The sequence below is a fragment of the Gekko japonicus genome, unplaced genomic scaffold, assembly GCF_001447785.1.
Source record: "Gekko japonicus isolate JY-2015 unplaced genomic scaffold, Gekko_japonicus_V1.1 scaffold244, whole genome shotgun sequence".
Lineage (NCBI taxonomy): Eukaryota > Metazoa > Chordata > Lepidosauria > Squamata > Gekkonidae > Gekko > Gekko japonicus.
In genome coordinates, this window is record NW_015165838.1 from 290,089 (window position 1) to 311,237 (window position 21,149).

The 21,149-nt window shown below is 42.2% G+C and overlaps 1 protein-coding gene across 1 annotated transcript in view; it reads right to left on the reverse strand.

Annotated features, from left to right (window-relative positions):
• Positions 1-2,516: 2,516 nt before the first annotated feature.
• Positions 2,517-21,149, reverse strand: part of HERC2 (HECT and RLD domain containing E3 ubiquitin protein ligase 2) — a 121,707-nt gene continuing 103,074 nt past the window's right edge. Inside the window, exons 82-92 of the mRNA XM_015410976.1 lie at positions 20,514-20,653; positions 18,256-18,443; positions 16,973-17,170; positions 14,992-15,075; positions 12,523-12,664; positions 11,557-11,751; positions 11,344-11,456; positions 9,753-9,943; positions 9,237-9,342; positions 5,037-5,249; positions 2,517-3,685 (exon numbers count right to left, since the gene is read on the reverse strand). Of these exons, the coding sequence (XP_015266462.1) occupies positions 3,413-3,685; positions 5,037-5,249; positions 9,237-9,342; positions 9,753-9,943; positions 11,344-11,456; positions 11,557-11,751; positions 12,523-12,664; positions 14,992-15,075; positions 16,973-17,170; positions 18,256-18,443; positions 20,514-20,653 (1,843 nt within the window). The 3' untranslated portion in view covers positions 2,517-3,412. The remainder of the gene's footprint in view (positions 3,686-5,036; positions 5,250-9,236; positions 9,343-9,752; positions 9,944-11,343; positions 11,457-11,556; positions 11,752-12,522; positions 12,665-14,991; positions 15,076-16,972; positions 17,171-18,255; positions 18,444-20,513; positions 20,654-21,149) is intronic.

Here is a 21,149-nt window from a genome sequence, read left to right on the forward strand (position 1 = left end):
ATTCGAATTATTTGAATGTCTCCATTCTTTTGGTTCCATTAAATTGATCACAGAAATACTGAAGGGGAATTATATTCTGTTCTGAGACCTTCACACCCTAGTGTGAAATCCAACAGCCACTGGATCACTGTTCATGTTAGACAGAATATTCTTGGAAATGCACCAGAACTATCCTTTTGGTAAAACAGAAACTGCAAATCAGCTGTAGCCTTTGTACCTACTCATCTGATATGGAACATATGAAGCTTCTTTACACAAAATCTAACTCAGCATTTTCTACTCTGTCAGAGCAGTTCTTTAGGGTGTATGGCACAGAAAGGTCCTTTCCAATATGCGCTATCCTTGCTGCTTTAATGGAAGATGACAGGTATAACATGCAAAGTATATGCTCAACACCAGAGAAACTTGACTCCCCAGTGGTTTTGATGCGATTTCTACAAGGATTTTATTTCTGCAGTAAAGCCACAATACACCTACCTCAGGGGACAAAATAAAGTTATTTTATCCAACATTTTAATCTGTTGAAAATTTATTATCAGGAATTGGCTGTGGGCTTGCCATATGACAGGTGTACATAAGAAGGAGCAATAACAATAAATAATAATATAATTCTAGATACCTGTTTCAAGTGAAAAGTGATTTTTTTTCACCAAACACTAGAACTTGGGGACATCCAGTATTTTGACTCACAGTCAAGACAAAAGCAATCACATCACAACACATAGCAAACTTTTGGAATGTATCAGCTATAAGATGTGACCATGGTTACTAGTTTAAATTGCTTTAATAACAGGTTATCTTCCATCAATTTGTCCATGAGAAGGCTATTAGAGATGCAACCTAGAAAATGGACTTCTATGGTTAGGAAGAGTACATGTGCAATTACTGGATACTGAAAACAAACAGGGACGACTATGTCTGTGAGCTATTCAAGTTTGGTTAACCATGGTTAGAGACTGAGATATGTTAAATCTGTGGGCTAATACAGCAAAGAAAGTCTTGAATTCTTATGACTATGTTCAAGACAGCTTCGAATTTTGAGGCCCATTGCTAGCTCATCTGCCACCAAACATTTCTCCCTTCTTTTGTTTTCCATTACCATCATTAGCCTTATTAAAATTCCTTTGCCACTTCTGGTTTTTCAACTAAGCATGCATTTTTTAAAAAGTTAATGCATTTAGAAAAGCCAGAGGAATTTGCCCTTATAGTGAATGCAAGGGCCTCACACTGCTTGGCCAAACATCAAAACAAGAAAGAAACAAGAATGTGATAATCTAAGATTGTTAACAGAAACCTTCCAGTACAGTTTACGAGGCTCAGCTAGCAAGGATTCCACTGGGCCTTTTCCCTTACAAACATCACACAGAGACAAATCAAACAAGAAGCATTGATTAGCGACCTTTAAAAAGAGTCCACATTGCAATGTACCAGAAGTGAATAAATCAGGGATTATTAAAGCAGAAATTTGCAGACAAACCCAAATTAAGGATTAACCTTTCAGCATATGATAAGGCAGTTTACTTTATGATAAGGCAAGTTCTATCAATAAGAGGAACTGTCCCTCAGGCAATTTTTAAATGGAAAGCTCTTTCTTATTTTCAAATTTATGTGACAGTTCTCAAACTCAACTGATAAACTATGCTGATAAAAATTCCTTAATTTAAAACTGGAACCCCAGCATCACATCAAGATCATTTTACCTGGATGACTTAACCATAAACCTGCTTAAACTACTCTTTTGTTAGTTCAATCACATGTAATAGGAAAGGTATGCTACACTATTAAATGCCACAGAGTTAACCCCTGCTCTTTTCGGTCACAGTGTCACCAGCAACAAAACAGCTAGCATTCTCCAGACACATAAGTCCCCTCTACTATCCTACTGTACAGAATAATTGCAGAGCACACCTGATCTCATCAGCTTCCCACGGCCAACAGCTGAAGTAAAAAGGCTCATTGTGAAACCAGTTTAATCAGAACAAAGTTTGCATTGTCAAAGTTATTCTTCCGCTCAAACCACAGATGGAAAATCAAGAGGAGATGTTACTGAAAACAAGGATTCAGAGACAGCTGAGATAAAGCCACCATGGCGTATTTAGCACCATAGTGAGAGTGTACATGTGAAAGAACATGTCACAGCCCATGGCTGCAATATTTTTTAAAATACAGGATAAAGTTGTGAGGTGTGATTTTGCCCTGTGGGTAAGGGATTTCAGACTACAGTAATATAAAATCGTTACACAGGATCATCACTTTACCTGTTTACTTGAGTATCTTTTGGTGAAGGATGAATCAAAGCACAAGTCGATGTATAGGGACTGAGGAAAAGGAATTGGCTTCCTTGGAAATTGAAAGCAAATAGTAATGGCACTGGCAGCTTCTCCAAATAGCCCTCCCTTAATAGCCTCCTTTGTAAATCGCCCTTCCCCCTTAATGCAGCCCCAAAATAAGGAAGAAGTTCAGCCATTCATAGCTAACATCCAAAACCAGTTTGGGATTTTTATTTGAGAGCTAAACATAACAAGCTTGTACCTGTCCAAGCCTTGACGCTTTAGTTGAGCCACAGCACTTGTCTAATGTAAGCACTGACTGATCAGGAGCCAGAAAAAATAAAATCCCTTGGAATATTTCTCACCATAAAAAGCCCTACTAGACTGTTTGTGACAGATGTTTTATTCAGAGGGAAGTTATAATTTCTGCATATACATGGCACAATTATGTACAGTATACGTCCATGTTAAAAATTGTGTTGTTCACAGGAAGTTTATCAATTCAAGATACATAAGATATATATACATATGCTAAAATATAGACACTGGAAGGTGGAGTGAACTTAATGAGGTGTTTGTTAGTAATCTAGTGATGAATGTAAGGAATACTGATAACTGAGTGTTCCAAAAAGTTGTTTTTAATAAAACAGCTAATAAAGTTAATTGAAATATTTATAATACTATTCAGTCATTGCACAGTAGTTCCAATATACAATCAAGAAGATGCAAATAACACAACATGTAATTTGGAAAAAGAAATCTATTGCACCCACAATTTAAAAGATGTCATTTGTTTAAATTCCACACTAACAATATTTTATAAACATTTACAACACATCAGTAAAACACAAAATTCTACCTGTAGTGCAGCATTAAGGAGAGGGAAACCCTCAGCTATCAAAATAGATGTTCACTGCCCATTTATTGGCACCCATTTGCTCTAAAGAAAGTTACCTTCAGTTATCAGACATTATTCCTACAATAAGTAACACACACTCTCTGTCTTCAGCAATAATTAGTAGTTCTCTCATTATACAACTTTGTACGCTATTTGCTAAACTGTCCATTTCTCCAACGCTACTTTGTGGCATTTTGCCTCAGTGCTTGCAACACTGACCCCCCCCCCCAAGGGGTATTCCCCCTCAGTGCCCTGTTAAATAGTCCTGTGTAGAATCTGAAGCAAAAGAGTCTGCATCTTCATTGTCGGAGTCATCGCTGCTATCATCAGCAGTGGGCTCTCCGGTCAATGCTATTCGAGCATAATCATCAGTGTCTATAGATTTACAGAAATGGATGGCATATTTTAGTTTTTCTTCTAGCACCTGTTTGCAAGAATACCTGGGAAGCTTCAGCAAAAAGAAGCATGTATATGACTCGGGAAGGAAGTGGTCTGGAGGATTGTATTTATCCAAAACCTGCCAAGTCAAAAGAGAAATGTTTCAATTTCACTATTTAACTGGCACAAACTAGAATATACAAATACCTTTACAGCATGTGAAAGACTTCATCGTACAATCTGGAGTTTTCTGAGGTACTGTCTTCTTGGAGTATAACAGCAACTCCCCTAGAAATGACTTCTGCTGTAGCATTCACACAATGTATATTATGCAGTTTCCGTAAATATCTCTAGAAATTTTACTTGAGTTTTCTGTTTAGAAAGAGAACTTTCCTGAAAATGCCTTCATGCAATTTACTCTCTTTTTCCTGGCAGATTTAAACCCATTAATACTAGAAGTATGAGCCCTTAACAATAATGTTTATTTAAATACAACATATAGCCCACATAGTAAGTAATCTATTCAATATATTTATTCATTCAGAGGAAAAACAGTCTCAAGAAAAAAATGTAGTGTTGTGATCACAAATAATGCACTCCAGAATTACCGTATTTTTCGGACCATAAGACGCACCTGACCTTAAGACGCACCTAATTTTTAAAGGAGGAAAACAGGGGGAAAAAAATTCTGAACCTTTGGTCCATAAGACGCACTCACTTTTCCTCCCACTTTTTTTGGAAGAAAAAGTGAGTCTTATGGTCCAAAAAATACGGTATTTTTGGATATTAGTGTGTTCTGGCTGTATTACATTTTGCCTCTAGGAAGAAAATGTCCAGGGTAAAAATGCATGGAGCAGTATATTTCCTCCAAGAACAGAATCCAAACTGGGTTTCTTCTCCATGTAAGTAAGTGTTCGTGTTCTTTGAACATTACATAACACACAAGCATTTCCACGTATGGAGAGTGCTGTCTTGCTAACTTGAGGACAGAACTGACTATATGAATTGAGGCTCTTGGAAAACCGATTTGCAATATATTAATTAGGTATAACCAGGGGTCATTTCATAGAAAAAGAGGTGAGGGAGCTCATTAGCATAACTTATTTGCATACACCACACCCCCTGACATCACAAGAAGTGTGTCAGAAGGCAACACCCACCGCTCAGGCGCCACTGGACTGTTTTGGATTGCTAGCTATTGGGGGGGGGGACGACACGTGCAGGTCTGTCCTCGCAGAGGAGGGAGAGCTTGTACTGGAATAAAACCTAGTCTTAAAGGTGCCACTGGACTGTTTTGGACTGGGGGGATTGGGGGGGGGGCTCTGTAACTTACCTGGCTGCTTCTTGCTCTGACTGAGGGCTGCTGGGAGCAGGGGGTGGGGCTTGTTGCATGTGCCCGCCCCCTGGGCTCTTTACTGCCGGCGCTCCGCTTCTGCAGGAAATGACCCCGGGTATAACCTACCACCAACCGTAAGTGCTCCCCACCTTACCTGGATAACGAAGTCCCTGCCTCTGAAATCTGCAATAGTTCTAGGTAGCCTGGTCCTGCCCCATACGAAGCGCAGAAAGAGCGAGCGTTCTGTGTTGGAGAAGGATTCCATTACCTCCCAGAACCACTGTATAAGAGAAGCAGTGGGCTCAATCCCTTTATAAGTGGCCACAGATTTCAGAAGGTGCAGAGGGATATCTGGACTCCCACACACCTGAAAAATAATATAAAACAAAAAAGGAAGATGAAGAATACTTCACCTGTGATTCTCTTTCATGGCATTCAATATACCTTCCAGTGACAAGATCTGTTAACAGGAATGCCTCTGATAGCATACTGGAACTGGAACTCTCTTAGCATCAGATTTGCCCCCTCTGATGCAATAAGAACACACACACATACACTGCTTTGCTTACACTTGCCACTGCCCTCGATTAGCAGGAACGTATAGTGACAACTGTATTAGTATTCAAGGTTGTTTTTCCATTATTCACTTCCTTACTAAGTGCTCAGGGATCTACAGCTTTCTACTCAAAACCCCTATTGGGTTCCACCTCTATTAGAGCTGACATTTGCTTCTGCATGCCCCATTTCTCTCTACTACCCCCTCCCCAAACTCTCCATGCACATCCCGAGTTTAAAGTCATGCCAACTTGAACAGGAAACAGAAAGTTGTCTGATAATGGGGAAAGAGAACAGGAAAGCGACTTGGCTGCCAAAGAGAGGCAAGGAGACACAATGAATAAGTGTAGACAGAAGCAGCGAGATGAAGAAATTGAACAGGCAGCTAGTCAAACCAGGATCCCTCTCTCAGACAGGGATATAACAGAAAAAAGAAGGGAAAACAACTGGAAGAGAGTTAAACACAGTGGGAAGGTTTAAGTGCTGAAGTGTCACAACTCTGGAAGTGAAGACCTGGGCAAAAATAAATAAATAAAAATGGTGTCGCCTGGCACCCAGCACTGCCTCTTCTCTAAAGGAAAGTCACCATTGGTGTGAGGTAGGGCCCCACCACCTTCCCCTAGCACCCATTAACCCCTCCCCTCCACCCCTACAGGCTCCAAAGATGGCAAGCCTACGTGCCCCCACCAAGGGTTGGTTTTTTTTACTTATAGCACAGGGGGAGACCTTGGATCTCCTCCCTCCCTGTGATTTGCGCCAGAAGGATCCCCTTTTCCCCTGGCTCCCCCTTGATAGAGAGACAGCACCCAAATAGCATACCCAAGCATCCAGGTGAGACAAACCCCACATGGAAGTGAGGAGAAAAAAGTAAACGCAGGAATTTAATATAAGGCAAGGTAGGAAGTCACCAGATTAATACAATAAAATATAAACACCAGCGTCTCTTACTGTATCTGTTATTATTTTAACACCTCCCTCCCTCTCCTTGAAGGGAACCAATTCCACCCTGGCTTCCTCAAGCCAGCCTCCAGCAACTGACTAAAAACCCAACAGTTTTTCCTAACTGATATCAGTTCTGCAGCAATGGAATCTTTACTGGCCACACGCCCTTTACTCATTTGACATAGGAAACCACACGGCACACTTGTGTGGGTCTTTCGATGGGTCATGCTAGGCGATACCACATTCCCAAGTCCAACGAGGGGACACGGCACCATTTTATATCTTGTTTTTAGACTTTTACAAATTCTGTGGGGGCCCAAGTACTGCTAGAGACCATGGCATGGGGGTGGTGGCTTTTATCTAAATGGCTGTTTCAGCTTTTGAAAACAGCATGGGGAGGGGTGAAGACAGGAGCCATTCCCTTGTTCCACAGCCCTCAGCAAGACTGGGCCCCTACAGCATTTTGAAAAGTTTAAGAACAAGATCTAAAATGGCACCACATCCCCATAAAGAACTTGGGGACTCAGTATTGTCTAGTTTGGTCCTGGGACTTTTCCCAGGAGTGCTTAAGGAAGCAGTGGTATGCCCTCTCCTTAAAAAACCATCTTTGGACCCAGCCAAATTGGTGAATTACTGGCCGGTTTCCAACTTGCCCTATTTGGGCAAGTTAATAGAGGGCGGTGGCAATGCAGTTTCAGAGCTTTTTGGAATATGTTTCTGTTTTAGATCCCTTCCAGTCCAGCTTTCGTTTGGGTCACCCTCATGGATGATCTCTGGAGGCATCTGGATCAAGGCGGATCAGCAGTGCTGTTAGACCTGTTGGCTGCGTTCGACATGGTTGACCATCAGCTACTGGCCCACTGCCTCGCCGACATTGGAATACAGGGGCTTGCCTTGCAATGGCTCCTGCGCCTCCTCCAAGGCCGGGGACAAAGGGTGGCCCTTCGGGAACAGCTCTCCCAAAGGCACCCACTTGATTGTGGAGTGCCTCAGGGGGCGGTGCTGTCCCCAGTACGCTGCTGACACCCAGCTCTATCTGCTGTTGGGTGGCTGGTCCCACTCCAAACCAGAAGATCTGGACCGGGTGTTACAAGACGTGGCTGGTTGGCTTAGGCTGAGTTGACTGAAACGGAACCCGATGAAGACGGAGGTCCTGTGCCTACGTCGGGGTGAATCAGGGGTAAGGATCCTGCTCCCGACCTTCAATGGGGCGCTATTGGTGCCAGCGCCGGAGGTTAGAGTCTGAGAGTGCTCCTGGATGCCTCTTTAACAATGGAGGTCCAGGTAGCAGCCACTGCCAAGTCGGTCTTTTATCATCTTTGGCTGATTAGGCAGTTGGTTCCCTTCCTTGAACGCAACGAGTTGGCAACGGTGATACACACAATGGTCACCTTGAGATTGGACTACTGTAATGCTCTCTACATGGGGTTGCCCTTATTGCAAATCCGGAAGCTACAGCTGGTGCAAAATGCAGCAGCCAGGATGTTAATGGGCCTCCCAATGCGGGAGCACATTCAGCCTGTGCTGAAGGCATTGCACTGGCTACCAATAGCATACCGAATTCACTTTAAGGTGTTACCTTTAAAGGCCTATATGTTCAGGGACCTACATACCTGAGGGACCGCCTTTCCCCACATGTTCCCCAGAGAGCACTGCGATCAGGGTCTCATTATCGACTCATCCTTCCCGGACCGAAGCATGCCAGGCTCACTACAACCAGGACTAGGGCGTTCTTGGCGGCGGCTCCTCTCTGGTGGAACAAGCTCCCGGAGGAGATCAGGGCCCTGGGGGACCTTAGGCAGTTCCGCAGGGCCTGCAAGACGGAGCTGTTCCACCAGGCCTTCAACTAGGAGCCGCCCCGGGGAAAAAACCCTGTCCGCTGGAATCCTCAAAGCAGCCTGAGCCAGCCGCACGATATGAGATCGGGACTGACCACTAGAAAGGCATCGAAGCTGAACATCACCTTGTAAATTACTACTGTTAATGACATCTGGACTGTTATTGGTTAGTACCTTTTAATGTGTAATTGTTTTTATGACTTTATGATTACTATATTATGTACTGCTCTTTTATCTTTTTGGTAGCCGCCCTGAGCCGGCTATTGCTGGGAGGGCGGGGTATAAGTGTGATGAACAAATAAATAAATAAATAAATAAATACATAAATAAATATGTTGCATCATCTCATTTCTAGATACTAATCTAGTGAACAAAGCATGTTTTAAGTCCTAAAAAAGAATCTTTCAAAATAATATACACTTTAAGGTGGAGAAATTTTTGTTTATGCAGACTATCCAATGACCAAACTTGGGGGATCCAAATTCAAGATTTCCTGTGCAAGCATCCCTTTCTATCTACCATAATGTTGGCTGTTTTTCTTTTTTTAGTGTTTAGTTTAAGATATATGAAATGTAATTCACTGGTACCAGCCTAAAACTCTTAGCAAGCCGGTTTTTCTTCTGCACTTGTGAGCACACCTCACAACTGAGGGTGGCCTACGCAGCAGAAAGAACAGGGCATAGAAAAATTAACAATCACCATCCCTGAAACATGGCAAGTATAAAAGAATTGTCAGCAAATTTCTCATCCTCCTAAAGATATAGCAGCAAAGTTCTCAAAGAAGTGAACCACCAGGTTCCTCCCAACTTTGATCCACCCTTTTTATGCACAAAGCAATTCTTGATCAATGTTTGGAAAGGTCACTTAAACAACTTTTTGGTAATGCTTTTGCCAATAGCCTATTCAGCACTTTTACTACAAGCAGTTTAAGAGTTTCGAGTACATGCTCTGGCGCCAAGATGCAAAGCCATATGATCTGATCATGCCAGCCAGCAGAAATGAAAGTGGCACATACGCACCATTGTTTCCAGTTCATATCCTGTGAAAAGGGAAAGAAGAGGAACAGGGACAACACGGGCCATGCCTTCCCGAACTGCAGTAACTTGCTCATCAAATTCATGGAGTCTGCAGAAAAAATACATGTCAATGAGGTGAGAATCTCTCATACAGACCTAAAGAGGGCCACTGCATTTCCTATGAAATTTACTTAGATGAGTTTTGGGGAAAGTCTTCATAATAAATTAGGATGATAAAACTGATAATCCAGACCCTAAAAATGCTGCAAAAAAATGACAGAGGGTTTCTGTAGGAAAGGCAAAGGCCAGAATAAAACGGTCTCAAACTAGCAAGATGCCAGCCACTACCTCAACCCCTGGATCCTCTTTTGTTCTTTTTGCCATAATGTTTCCAGACCTGTGCCCCCCTTTCCAATAAAGAAGCAGAGAGGTCAGATTGACTATATCCAAGTAGCAAAACCATGCAATTTTCATCTCAACACAACTGCATTCTAAATAGGATATGTCTGCTACACAAACCTGTAATTTATTGCCAGCCTCACATACTCGGCTCGATTATCCAGCGTTATGTGGGTATATTTGGAACTTAGCTGAATGTCTTGACCGCTAGCGTTTGGCACTGTAAAAGGCAGACTCATGGCTTCGAATTCTTCAGAAGTAGCTTCATTGTCTCGGATGTACATGAGCCCAGGAATAAAATCCTTATCAACCTTTCAGATCGAAAACAAAGAAGTAATCAAAGAATACCTTCCGTATACAACATGGAGTTTCAATGACGCTATTATGATGCCATAATCCAGCCAGTATACCGAAAAGCTTAGGGTTGGGATATGCCTAACAAGCTCAGCGTGCCCTAACAGATTCAGTACTGGTACAAGAAGGTACTTCACACAATATATAACCGATTTACAGAATTTACTGCCATTTGATATGGCAAATGCCACTGGTTTAGATAGTTTGAAGGGGGATTAGCCACATTCTTAGCCACCAGCAAGGAAGAGCCACTGACCATCAGAGCACAGTTTGCCACTGTGGGGAATTTGACTAGATGGACCTTTGGTGTCATCCAGCAGGGCTTTTCTTAAGGTGTTATCAGGTTTTAATTATTTTTGCCAGCCAAATGAAAATGCCTTATCGGGTTAGAATCAGAACATGGTTTGTCACTGAGGCATAGAAGATCAGCATAGACACAAATAAAATTAATCCTTTGGAGTTTAAGTTGAGTGATAACTGCAGTAGACTTGAAAAGACATAAAGCAAAGGGGCAAGAAGAAATTTTCCTAACAACAAATCTTTCACAAGTAAACCAATTTCTAATACATAGCATCCAGAGAACACAGATGTAGGTTTTACAATTCTTGTCTTCTTTACCCTGAATTCCACCAGTGATTATATAAACAATATGATTGAGGCTTGAATGTTTCTGCTGGTAAACTGGAGGGTCTTCAGAGTCTTGTGACAGGACCCAAATTCCAAAATAAAAGCTGTATTTGATTATAGTTTTACAATTATTTATTCATTTTATTTACAAAATTGATATCCCACCTTTCTGCCCTTATAAGGGCTGCCATTTGTGGCCTGAAATTCTAAGCATGTTTTGTTTTTTTGCCTTCATGTCACAGCAGACTTATGGCGACTCCATTGGGTTTTCAAGGCAAGAGATGTTCACAGGTGGTTCACCATTGCCCGGCTCTGAATAGCAACTCTAAACATCCTTGGTGGATTCCCAACCAAGTACTAACCAGGACTGACCCGCTCAGTTTCTGAGATCTGACAAGATTGGGCGAACCTGGGCTATCAAGGTCTAGTAAATCCCATTAAATTATTTCTAAATAAACATGTTTAAGGCTGTGCTGTTATGCCCTGGTCTGATATTATTTTGTTAATGAGGTATAAAAGGGAGAAGGCTATGGGCTCACACATGCCCACAACCTCCCCTTCCACTTTTACTACCTTTCCTTACCACAGAAAGAAAGTAATTACTGTCCATAGCTGAATACCAAGTATATTTCTGGAAACAGATACTGTTCCTCTAGCAACATAAGCTAGAACTAGGCTTGGTCTTAAACTTTACTAATATTAAATGAAGGAATTTAAATTTTAGGCTTGCCTCACTGAGATCAGCAATCGTTAAATTCATTCCAGCCAGCTGTTTCCACACGGGTTCCGCCAAGTTGAGGCTAAGAGGACTCCCAGTCCGAATTGCAATTCCAAGCAAAACTCCTGCGTTGTTTTAAAACAAAACATTTATACAGATGTGTATGGAGTTCATTATGAAACTGTACGATTTGTAAAGATGCTGCAATGTTTATACAAAAATTACCCAGGAAACGAAACATATTCATGTGCAACAATGACTTTGCTGCAGGGTTCAAGAGGAAGCAGTCTCTGTTGGCACCGGATTCGTCCCTTCCATTGGGAGTCACAATCAGAAGCGGCGTCAGCCCATTCTGAAGCTCCTCACACATTTCTGCTATCGATTCACTGTAACCACCCCCACAGTCGTCTACAGATTCACCTAAGGGAAGGGAAAACATATTTTATGGGGACGTCAATGTTAATGACAAATTACTTTAAAAGCTATTAAACAGCCATGTCTATCAAAACCATTATGTTCAGCCCAAATGAATAGCTGCCAAATGTGTTTATTTTGCCACTCAGCTTATCTTGAGGAACGTAGCAGGCGGAACATTTCAAAATACTGGTGGATCATTAAGAATTCATTAGAATCACCAACATGTGCTCCAACTACAGAATTAGACATTCTGTGTCATCAGCATTATCTATTTAAAAACACAGTTCCACCCCCCCCCCTCAATCTCAATTAATGTTCCAGAGATGTTCCATCTTTCAAATGCCACAATCATTAAGAGAGAGGCATTTTCCCCATCTGAGACAGGACAAAAATTACTACCATGAAAAAAGAAAAAACCCAACCGAACAATGCACTATGGAAAATTAAATAAGGGAACCTTTACAGTGTTAGCAATTTATTTCAGCATGCTCACAAGAATGCTGCTATAGCCTTGAATTGTATTATTTCAGTTTAATCTGAAATTCAATTTAGTTTTTCACCATGACTACAAAGTGAAAGAAGAAATCGGAAAACACTTTATTTAGTATACATAAATTATGGGGTTTCATCATTAACCTTATATAGATTTGAGTTGCAAGTTTGATTTCCACAAATACTTTACCTGAAGCAGCTTCCTCTTCCAACATGACAAGTATGCAATTGTTTTGATTGAGAAGTTAGAAAAGCGAACTATATGAAAAATAAAGAGCTTACCGACAAACTTGACTTTCCAAACACGATGAGGTAAAAGGAGACTGTCGGGGCTGAATGAGCTCATTTTAGCACACATCTGTCCAAAAACAGATTTTGTGCCATCTGGACCAGCCAATCCTCCTTTACTTCTAGAACGCTTTCCCTGATCACGCAGAGAGGGGGGGGGGAGATTGCTAAGTGATCTTGGGCCCAGTCACACGTACTCAGCCTAACCTATCTCACAAGATTGTTGTGAGAATAAAATGGAAGAGAGAACAGCAACGTAAACCACTTTGGGTCCCCACTAGGAAGAAAGGTGGGGGTATACATGAATAAATAAAAGATGACAAAATTCACAGAGGACTATGGAACTCTACACAGTAAATCATGACCAACACAGGATTATCCAGTCCTATAAAAGGGTCCAGTCTCATGGCACAATAGTCCTAAACCCGTCACTGTCTAAGGCCTTCAAGGCATCCTGCCTCCTTAATCCTGCAACTTCCTCTGTATGCTGTTCCGTAACATACACATTGCACTTATTTGGCCTCCAAGTTCTATACCTCAACATTTCTAACTGAAATACAGCAGAAAAGACCTCTCTCAGACACCCAGGAAAATGGGTTGTATTCAGACATGACAGATTATTGGCCTGACTTTGTATTAGGCATTTCCTTAAGAATTTCCTTCTGGAAACGCCATTTTTTATTTCTGCAAGAAATACAGTGTTACCTAGTCCTCCGTTTGACTCTGAACTCCATGTTACTGTGATCTTTAAACCTTTTTAAACATATAGAAGTTTCAAGAATGCAGTGCTGGCATATAATATACTCTCTAGCCTTAACATCATTTTGTCTGTTCCATAACTTCCCTTCTTTCTCCCTTTCTGCCCCTCACTCCACCCCTTTCAATTTCCAGGGGGAAAAAGAACAGCATACGAGGAAAAACTAACAATGAGATAAAGAGAAACCTGGTTACATGCACCAAGACTGTGAATAGAAACAGGCCAAGCTTCCTTTACAGACTGTGATCCATATAATAAAACAATACTTTACATTCAGACTTGAAGAAATTCTTCTTGAAAAGACACTTCTGGCCTAAGGCCTGACATTAAACTTTTCCACGTCAATGAATGGAGAAGAAAGTTCTTATAATAACCACTTCCTTCACCAATGTGACCACATGTGATGCCTAAGAGTTCAGTTTCCTGATCTTCAATTGTACTTGAGGCCATTTTGATGTACTCAGAGCCGTGTAAGCAAAGACCGATCAAAATCATGTGAGGGAGAAGGTATGGAGATAGAGCATGATCTCCTTTTCATATCCCTACTTAGTGTTTTAATGAAAGTATAATACAGACAGATGTATTATACTGGTATCAACAAATGACCTTTTATGCTGCATTCAGATGACTTCCTCCCCCCCCCCCCCCCCCCCTCATCCCCCCCCCCCCAGGATTAGTCCCTTTTAAAAACAATCATACTAAAATAAAGGAAAAATCAAATATAAGAAATTTACAGTACTAATTGCTGAGACCAGATGAAAAACCATCCAAATTTAACTGGGCCTAAGTTCAGCAGTTCAAGACCCGAGTGCCGCATGACAGAATGAGCTCCCGTCTCTGGTCCCAGCTCCTGCCAACCTTGCAGCTCGAAAGCAAGAAATTGCAAGTAGGTAAATAGGTACCCCTTCGGTGGGTAGGTAACAGCGTTCTGTGCGCCTCGGCATCTAGTTATGCCAGCCACATGACCACGGACCAATGTTCCCTCTAAGCTGAGTTAGTGTGAGCTAGTTCCCAGTTTCTTAGCCTCCGGCTCACACATTTTTATCTCAGCTCAGGAGGGATGGCTCCAGAGCAAACTAACTTATGCAGTACCCAAATAACTCGCTCACAATTTTAATGACAGTAACTCACAGAGTAGAATTTTTGCTCACGAGACTCCACAGCTTAGAGGGAACATTGCCTGGACAGCGCTGGCTTTTCGGCTTGGAAATGGAGATGTGCACCAAATCCCTAGAGTCGGATTTGACTGGCTTTCGAGCAAGGGAAACCTTTACCTTTACCTAAAAGTCATGGAGCTGAACTTCCATGTGCCCAGTCTATGCAATCTTTACTACCCCTCTTCTGTCCACTTTTGCGGGTTAAATGACACGGATTGCAGCTACACATTAGGCTCTCCACACATATTCATGCACACATAAGGCAAGCACAGTTCCAGTCTTCTACCATGCACAGGCCCAATTAGAACCACAGCATCACAGGCATTTCTCATTCCTGTCAAAATGTTTTATTTATAGGCTTTTCCCTAGGTCACAGAGTTTTCACACTAGCATAGCACAGGAGCAGTGACCTGAATTCTTCCAAAAGGAGGCAGCACAAGAAATCATTGGGACGACAATCTCCAGGAGCAAACACCTGGAGACCAAGAGGAAGTTTCTATGCTAACAGGAGCCTCAGGTTCAAGATACCCCTAAATGCGACTCTCTTACCTGTATTCTGTTAAGTTCTACAACTGGCCCATGTTGACGATCTCTCACCATTGTTGCTTGCACGACTTTCCTGAAAGCTGCCTCCTAAGGAAGACAAAGAAGTGTGTTATTTACTGCATTGGCCAGTCCTTCAGTTACTCTCAACCACCAGGACAGCATCTCTCTTAAACCCTCTTGCATGGGCATAACACAATGGGACACTAGCAGGGGACAGAAGAATTAGACCAATAGTGTTGTGCTGGCAGGATGGGGGCAGCAAATGGGTGCAACCTATGCCTGAAAACATACCAGTAGAGCACTTAAGCAAAAGCATCATCTCACACTTTCTCCACAGTATCTCATTAGGATTCATTGAGAATTAACAGAATTCATACGCTTAAAAGATGCTAAAAAATTCTCTACTTGTAGGAAACCTTTGGCTTTATTAACTGCGGTGGCTCAAGTGGTTAAGACGCTGAACTGCCGGCTGTGGAAGGTCAGTAGTTCAGCAGTTCGAGACCCGGGTGCCGCATGATGGAGTGAGCTCCCATCTCTAGTTCCAGCTCCTGTCAACCTAGCAGTTCGAAAGCAAGAAACTGCAAGTAGATAAATAGGTACCACTTCAGTGGGAAGGTAACAGCGTTCCGTGCACCTTGGTGTTTAGTCATGCCGGCCACATGAACACGGAAACGTCTTCGGACAGCGCTAGCTCTTCGGCTTTGAAACGGAGATGAGCACCGCAACCCTAGAGTCGGACTCGACTGGCTTTCAAGCAAGGGAACCTTTACCTTTACCTTTTAAGTTGATTTGTGTAACTGTGTAACTCTATAAAAAGATGGTTGTGATATATTTTGGTTGATTATGTTGGTAATTTGTTTTGTAATTGCATCCTCTTATTTATATGATTTACTGCTTTATTTATTACTTCGGTTTCTTAGTTGTATTAATATTTTGTAGTATAAAAATATAATCAAAAGTGAATCCCAACAAGCATCTGGGCACAGGTTGCAGCTACTGCCATTTGGCTCATTTCCTGTTCTTGTGCCGTTTTTGCCTCTCACCACAAGCAACCAGGCACAGCTACTCAACACACGAAGGAAAAGATATTCCCTCCCTGCCTGGCCACTCAAAATGAGGAATCAGCAGATTCGTGGGTCTGCTTTCTTTTTGCCCCAGCAGGGCTTTCCGGGTGCATTTTGCTGCAGACTGTATTGTAAAGAAGAAGAAGAGGAGAAGGAGGAGGCGGCGATTGGATTTATACCCCGCCCTTCACTACCCAAAGGTGTCTCAGAGCGGCTTACAAACTCCTTCCCCTTCCCCTCCCCACAACAGACACCCTGTGAGGTAGGTGGGGCTGAGAGAGCTCTTGACAGAAACTGATCTTTTTCAAGGACAGCTTTTATCCGAAATAGGGCTTGCCCAAGGTCATCCAGCCAGGTGCAAGCGGAGGAGTGGGGAATCAAACCCGGTTCTCCCAGATTAGAGTCCGCTCACTTAACCACTACACCAAACTACAGCATCACCCAGCATGGAGGAGGCACTGATGGGAGCAGCTGCTTCTGTTATTCTGCAGATGATAAAGGAAAAGAGATGCTGCAAGGACAAAACAGCTGACTATCCCATTCTTTTGTGATGCCGTCAGAATTCACTCCACCGATAATGCTGTTCCACAGAATCAATGGTCGTTTCTGCTACATCTCCCCATAGCTCTGACACCTGTTGTGGGCTATGTCCCCACTGTTCCACTGGATGGATGTTTACATCACCTTGGTAGCCTGGACCATGTAAAAAGACCAGAACTGCAAAAGTGTGCAAGTGGAATTTCATTAATAATAATTATTATTATCAGAGTCCATACTGCTACACCAGTTTATGCTTATGCAGAAAACCCTTGAATTTATACATAACACTTTTTCTCAAGAGCTTTGCACACTGTTACTACGGCAGACAAAAATTTCTTAGCACATGATTTTCAGTGGAATGCTGAATACTGATAAGATACCTTTCCTTGAGATATCAAAATTCCACGCAATGTATCAAATCCCACTGATGGACCCTGGCCAGTCTCATCAAGGCGTCCTTCCAGATCAAACATGGGAATGCAAGGGCAAAAGAGTTCAGAGATGTGGTGCAACAACAGCAGCCTGTTCCTCAAGGAAATTATAGGAATTTCCTGCAGATGATTGTACTCCATAGGAACCTAGAACAATTACATTATTTGGGTTTAAGGTGTGCTTAACTATTAATATGCAATTGCTGTATATTACTAGAATTCAGTTAACTGTGAATTGAAACATCCAGGTATTGATTGTGTTTTCAGCATTAACAAAACTTTATTGATGACACAGACAAATAAAATTTTTGAAGCCTAGTTAGCTGTACCATAAGGACTCCTGTCAAACACTACCCAGAGAGCCAGACAGCAACACCACGCTAGATAAATGCTCAGGAGAGAAGTGAAAGGAGAGAAACCAATTCCCCTACGCCCCTTCTCATAATTAAGATATTCTCTGCTTCTGCAGTAAAATTTATTTGAGCATCTTTCTTGTATTATAATTTAGTTTAACAACAGCCAGAAGGACAGTAGGTCTCATTATAGTAACCACTACAGGGCAAAGAACTGGTTTTAAAATGGTAAAGTTTTCTACAAGTTTCTGTGATTTTACAGCTTGCATCCACACACAGGACTACATGCAAGGCAAAGCGAATACGACTCAAGCAAATTCTCTGTGTTTTGTGACTTTTCAACAATGCCGGCAAAAAAAAATTATGCTCATTTTTTAATTTAAATCCAGCTTTTCTCTCTGACTGGGATCTAAATACGCTTATTCTACTGCTCCGCCTCATCTTCACTATAACAACCCTGTAAGGTAGGTTAGGCCCAGGGTCAGGCAGCAGGCTTCCAACGGCAGAGTGGGGGTTCAAACTGGTTGTACCAGGTCCTAGCCCAGTACTCCAACCACTATGCCACCTCAGCTCCCTGTTCACCTGCTCGGATCCTCCTCTCCCACCCACTTCATCACGTCACCAAACCTGATTGGCTGCATGGTATCATGATGTCATCCCAACAGGCATCGGTTTTATTATGATGATGATCCTAGATCAGCCAACATCCCAATACTGAGAACTGCCCACGGGATTGATCCAGGAATAAAGGAAAACTAGAAATTGCACTGAAGCAGCAAAACCCTAACAATAATGTTGCAGCGTCAATTACTTAAAAACGTGACCAATAGGGTGTTTCACCAAGAGTTTAAAAAACTGACTGTAAAGAGAGCATTGTACCTGGGTTGGGAGCTTGCCTGCATTAGCAGGTTTACTGGTGGACCAGGCTAGGGTATGTGCTGAGCCACAGGCCACTCTGTTGATCTTTTTACCCTGAAGTGCTGCAACCAGCCGTGGTCTTTGGATAGCATTAGTTGTCCCATCGCCAAGCTGACCTTCATCATTATCGCCCCAAGTGTACACTTCACCTAAATCAACCAAAATGACTATGTGACTACAGAGTGATGGCAGATATCAAAGGTACCGATTACAAACACAGCTCTGGAAGTCGCACAAAGCACTGCACACCATTTCAGACCCTAAATATCTGCAGGAAAGGCCGGCGATGAAAATGCAACTTGCTTGGTAGGGTTTAAAAGAAAACTGGCTAAGAATTTGCAGATGCTTATCTTCATAGTTACTGTGTATTAATATCTCACTACCTGCAGAACAAACAAGTGGGAATATTGGAATTGAAGGAAAGGACTGGGGACCCTAAGAAATAACAGAAGCGATGCTAATGGGGTCGCCCTGGAGTCCTATAACTGGAACATACAATAAGGCTGAAGAACTGGTAAGAAAACCACCAAACAAATCTCCCTGTCAACCTAGGGAGTTTCTCTCCAATTCCTCCAATTAGCTGTTAGCTAATTTCTATCCCTGCTACTTGATTCAGCAAGGAAGAGGAGAGCTGTAGCTGAAGCAGCAGCACTTGCTGTCATTACAGAGGCTTATCCCGGGGCCTGGGAGAAAGAATCAGTCTTGCTGTTGTCTCGCAGCAGCTCAGCACCAGCTGCTGCCATGGGGCATTCCATCTGAGGCAGAGGCTGCTTTTGTCACCACTAGTGAGTGCAACGTGCAAGGCAGACCTGCTAATTTCTTAAGGCGTTTCAGCAGTTTTGTCTGCTTTTTCCCTAAACAAGGTGACAGAACTATGGCATCTCACCCATCCATAGAGTGGACAGGGCACCAGGGGGAGGGGCAGGCACCTCCTCAGGATAATGGAAGCCTTCCCAAAAAATGCACATATGCCCTCTTGTACATGGAGCAAGGAGGAGGGCACAACCCATACAAGGGTATCTTCCTCCACTGATGGAGAACTGAATATGACAGTGTATAAGGGGATCCTGGTCTCACTGGGGCATTCTAACCTCTTCCACACTTTCGAACCGGTACTTAATTGAAAAGTATTGGGGCTCGCTCGAGCCTGTCCAACAACCATAGTCACTGATTTGGGAGTCCTTCTTTCTAGAGAATGGTTGCAGTTTAAGATTACTGAGCGAATGTTGCTCGCATAGACTCATGTTGCTCACATAGACTCGTAGTCAACTTGGCAATTACTGCTTCATGTTTTCGAGATATAAACACTAGCACTGCCTCAAAATTCTTGATTCAATTTAAAGCCCTAGGGAGGAAAACGTTAAAAAGGAGAAGAGGAGCACATTAAAAGGAGGGGTATAAAAGCAAAGAGAAAGAAATGGCCAAGAAAATACTGAATGGAGAACAGAAAAAAACAGCCAGAGCAAGAGGATTACATGTCTAAAAACGGTATGTAAAAACGTGGAAGAAAAAATAGTGAAGAGGAGGACGGAAGTAAATAATGAGAGATAATTGGATGGGAAAATAAGGACTGTAAGATTGTAGCAACTGTGTCAAACTCACAGCGACATATATGAAAGCAAAGAACTGTTTATTGTGCACATCAAAATCCAAGAGCCAGTTGCCATGTGCTATTATTAAGTCACCATCTCAGGAATTTTCACAATAAAAGGGGCTGTGTTAGAAAAGTCCCTTCACAGTCAATGAGATTATATTTTTTAAATTATGAAATGTTTCAGGGCTTAATGCAAATATGTCCTAGTATATGACCAGTAGAGAAACCACATTATTTATTTAGGACACTTTTATGCTGTCCCTCCAGGAACCTGCACCAGGCGGATTACAAAATAAAATAAAGACATTAAAAGATATGACCTAATCTGGCATTAAAATCCCTGTCCATCTTAAACATGTAAATCATAAGAGCAGACCACAGACAGCATAAAACAACAGCTTCCAGCCTAAAGTAGTGTTTTTTTTGTTTTTTTTTAATCAACTCCTTAATTGAAGGCCTGGGTGAACAAAAATGTATTTTGGCCTGGTGTCTAAAAGAAAGCATGACCACTCTCTGTACATTTTTACTCCAATTAACAATTTGCTCTGTTCCCTTACCACATCAGAATGCTCACTTTTAAGATTTAAATACTGGGGGGAGGGGAAACAATAGTTATGCTACATACCATCTTCAGTGCAACATACACAATGTAAAGAGCCAGTTGCAATGGCAATGACTTTCTTTCCTTGCAGTCCCTGGACCTGTCGTGGTCTCCTAACATGATCATCGGATCCATGGCCTAATCGATGGTAATCTCCTTTGCCCCTGCATTTAATACACAAACATTTATCGTTTTGTTTTCATTAGGTGATAGACAATTTTGAATTTTACAAATCTAACTTTTTATAAGCATTCACTCCATATATTTAAACATCAAATACTAGAACCACCCAGCGCCTCTTAATTTCTATTAGAGACATGGGTTCTACTAATATAATGCCTCACATTACATTACAACAAGTGGTAGCCCCACAACAACTTACAGGGGCATCTCATTTTTGCCTCCCATACACTTTCCCTTCCCTGCAAGCCCCAGTAGCCTCGCCCCTTTTCCTGCTTCCTCTCCTTCCTACCCCACCAGCCAATCTATTTTTATCTGCCCTCCTGTCTTCAGCTTTTCCTCCTTCCCTCTCCAGAACAGTCTCTACCCAGGAAAACTATGGCCCAGTTGTACAGTGCTGTCTTCTAGACTGGGCCTAGTTTCACAAAAGGGACCCCATAATTCGCAAGGGTACCTCGTTTTCCCCTGTATCCCCAACCC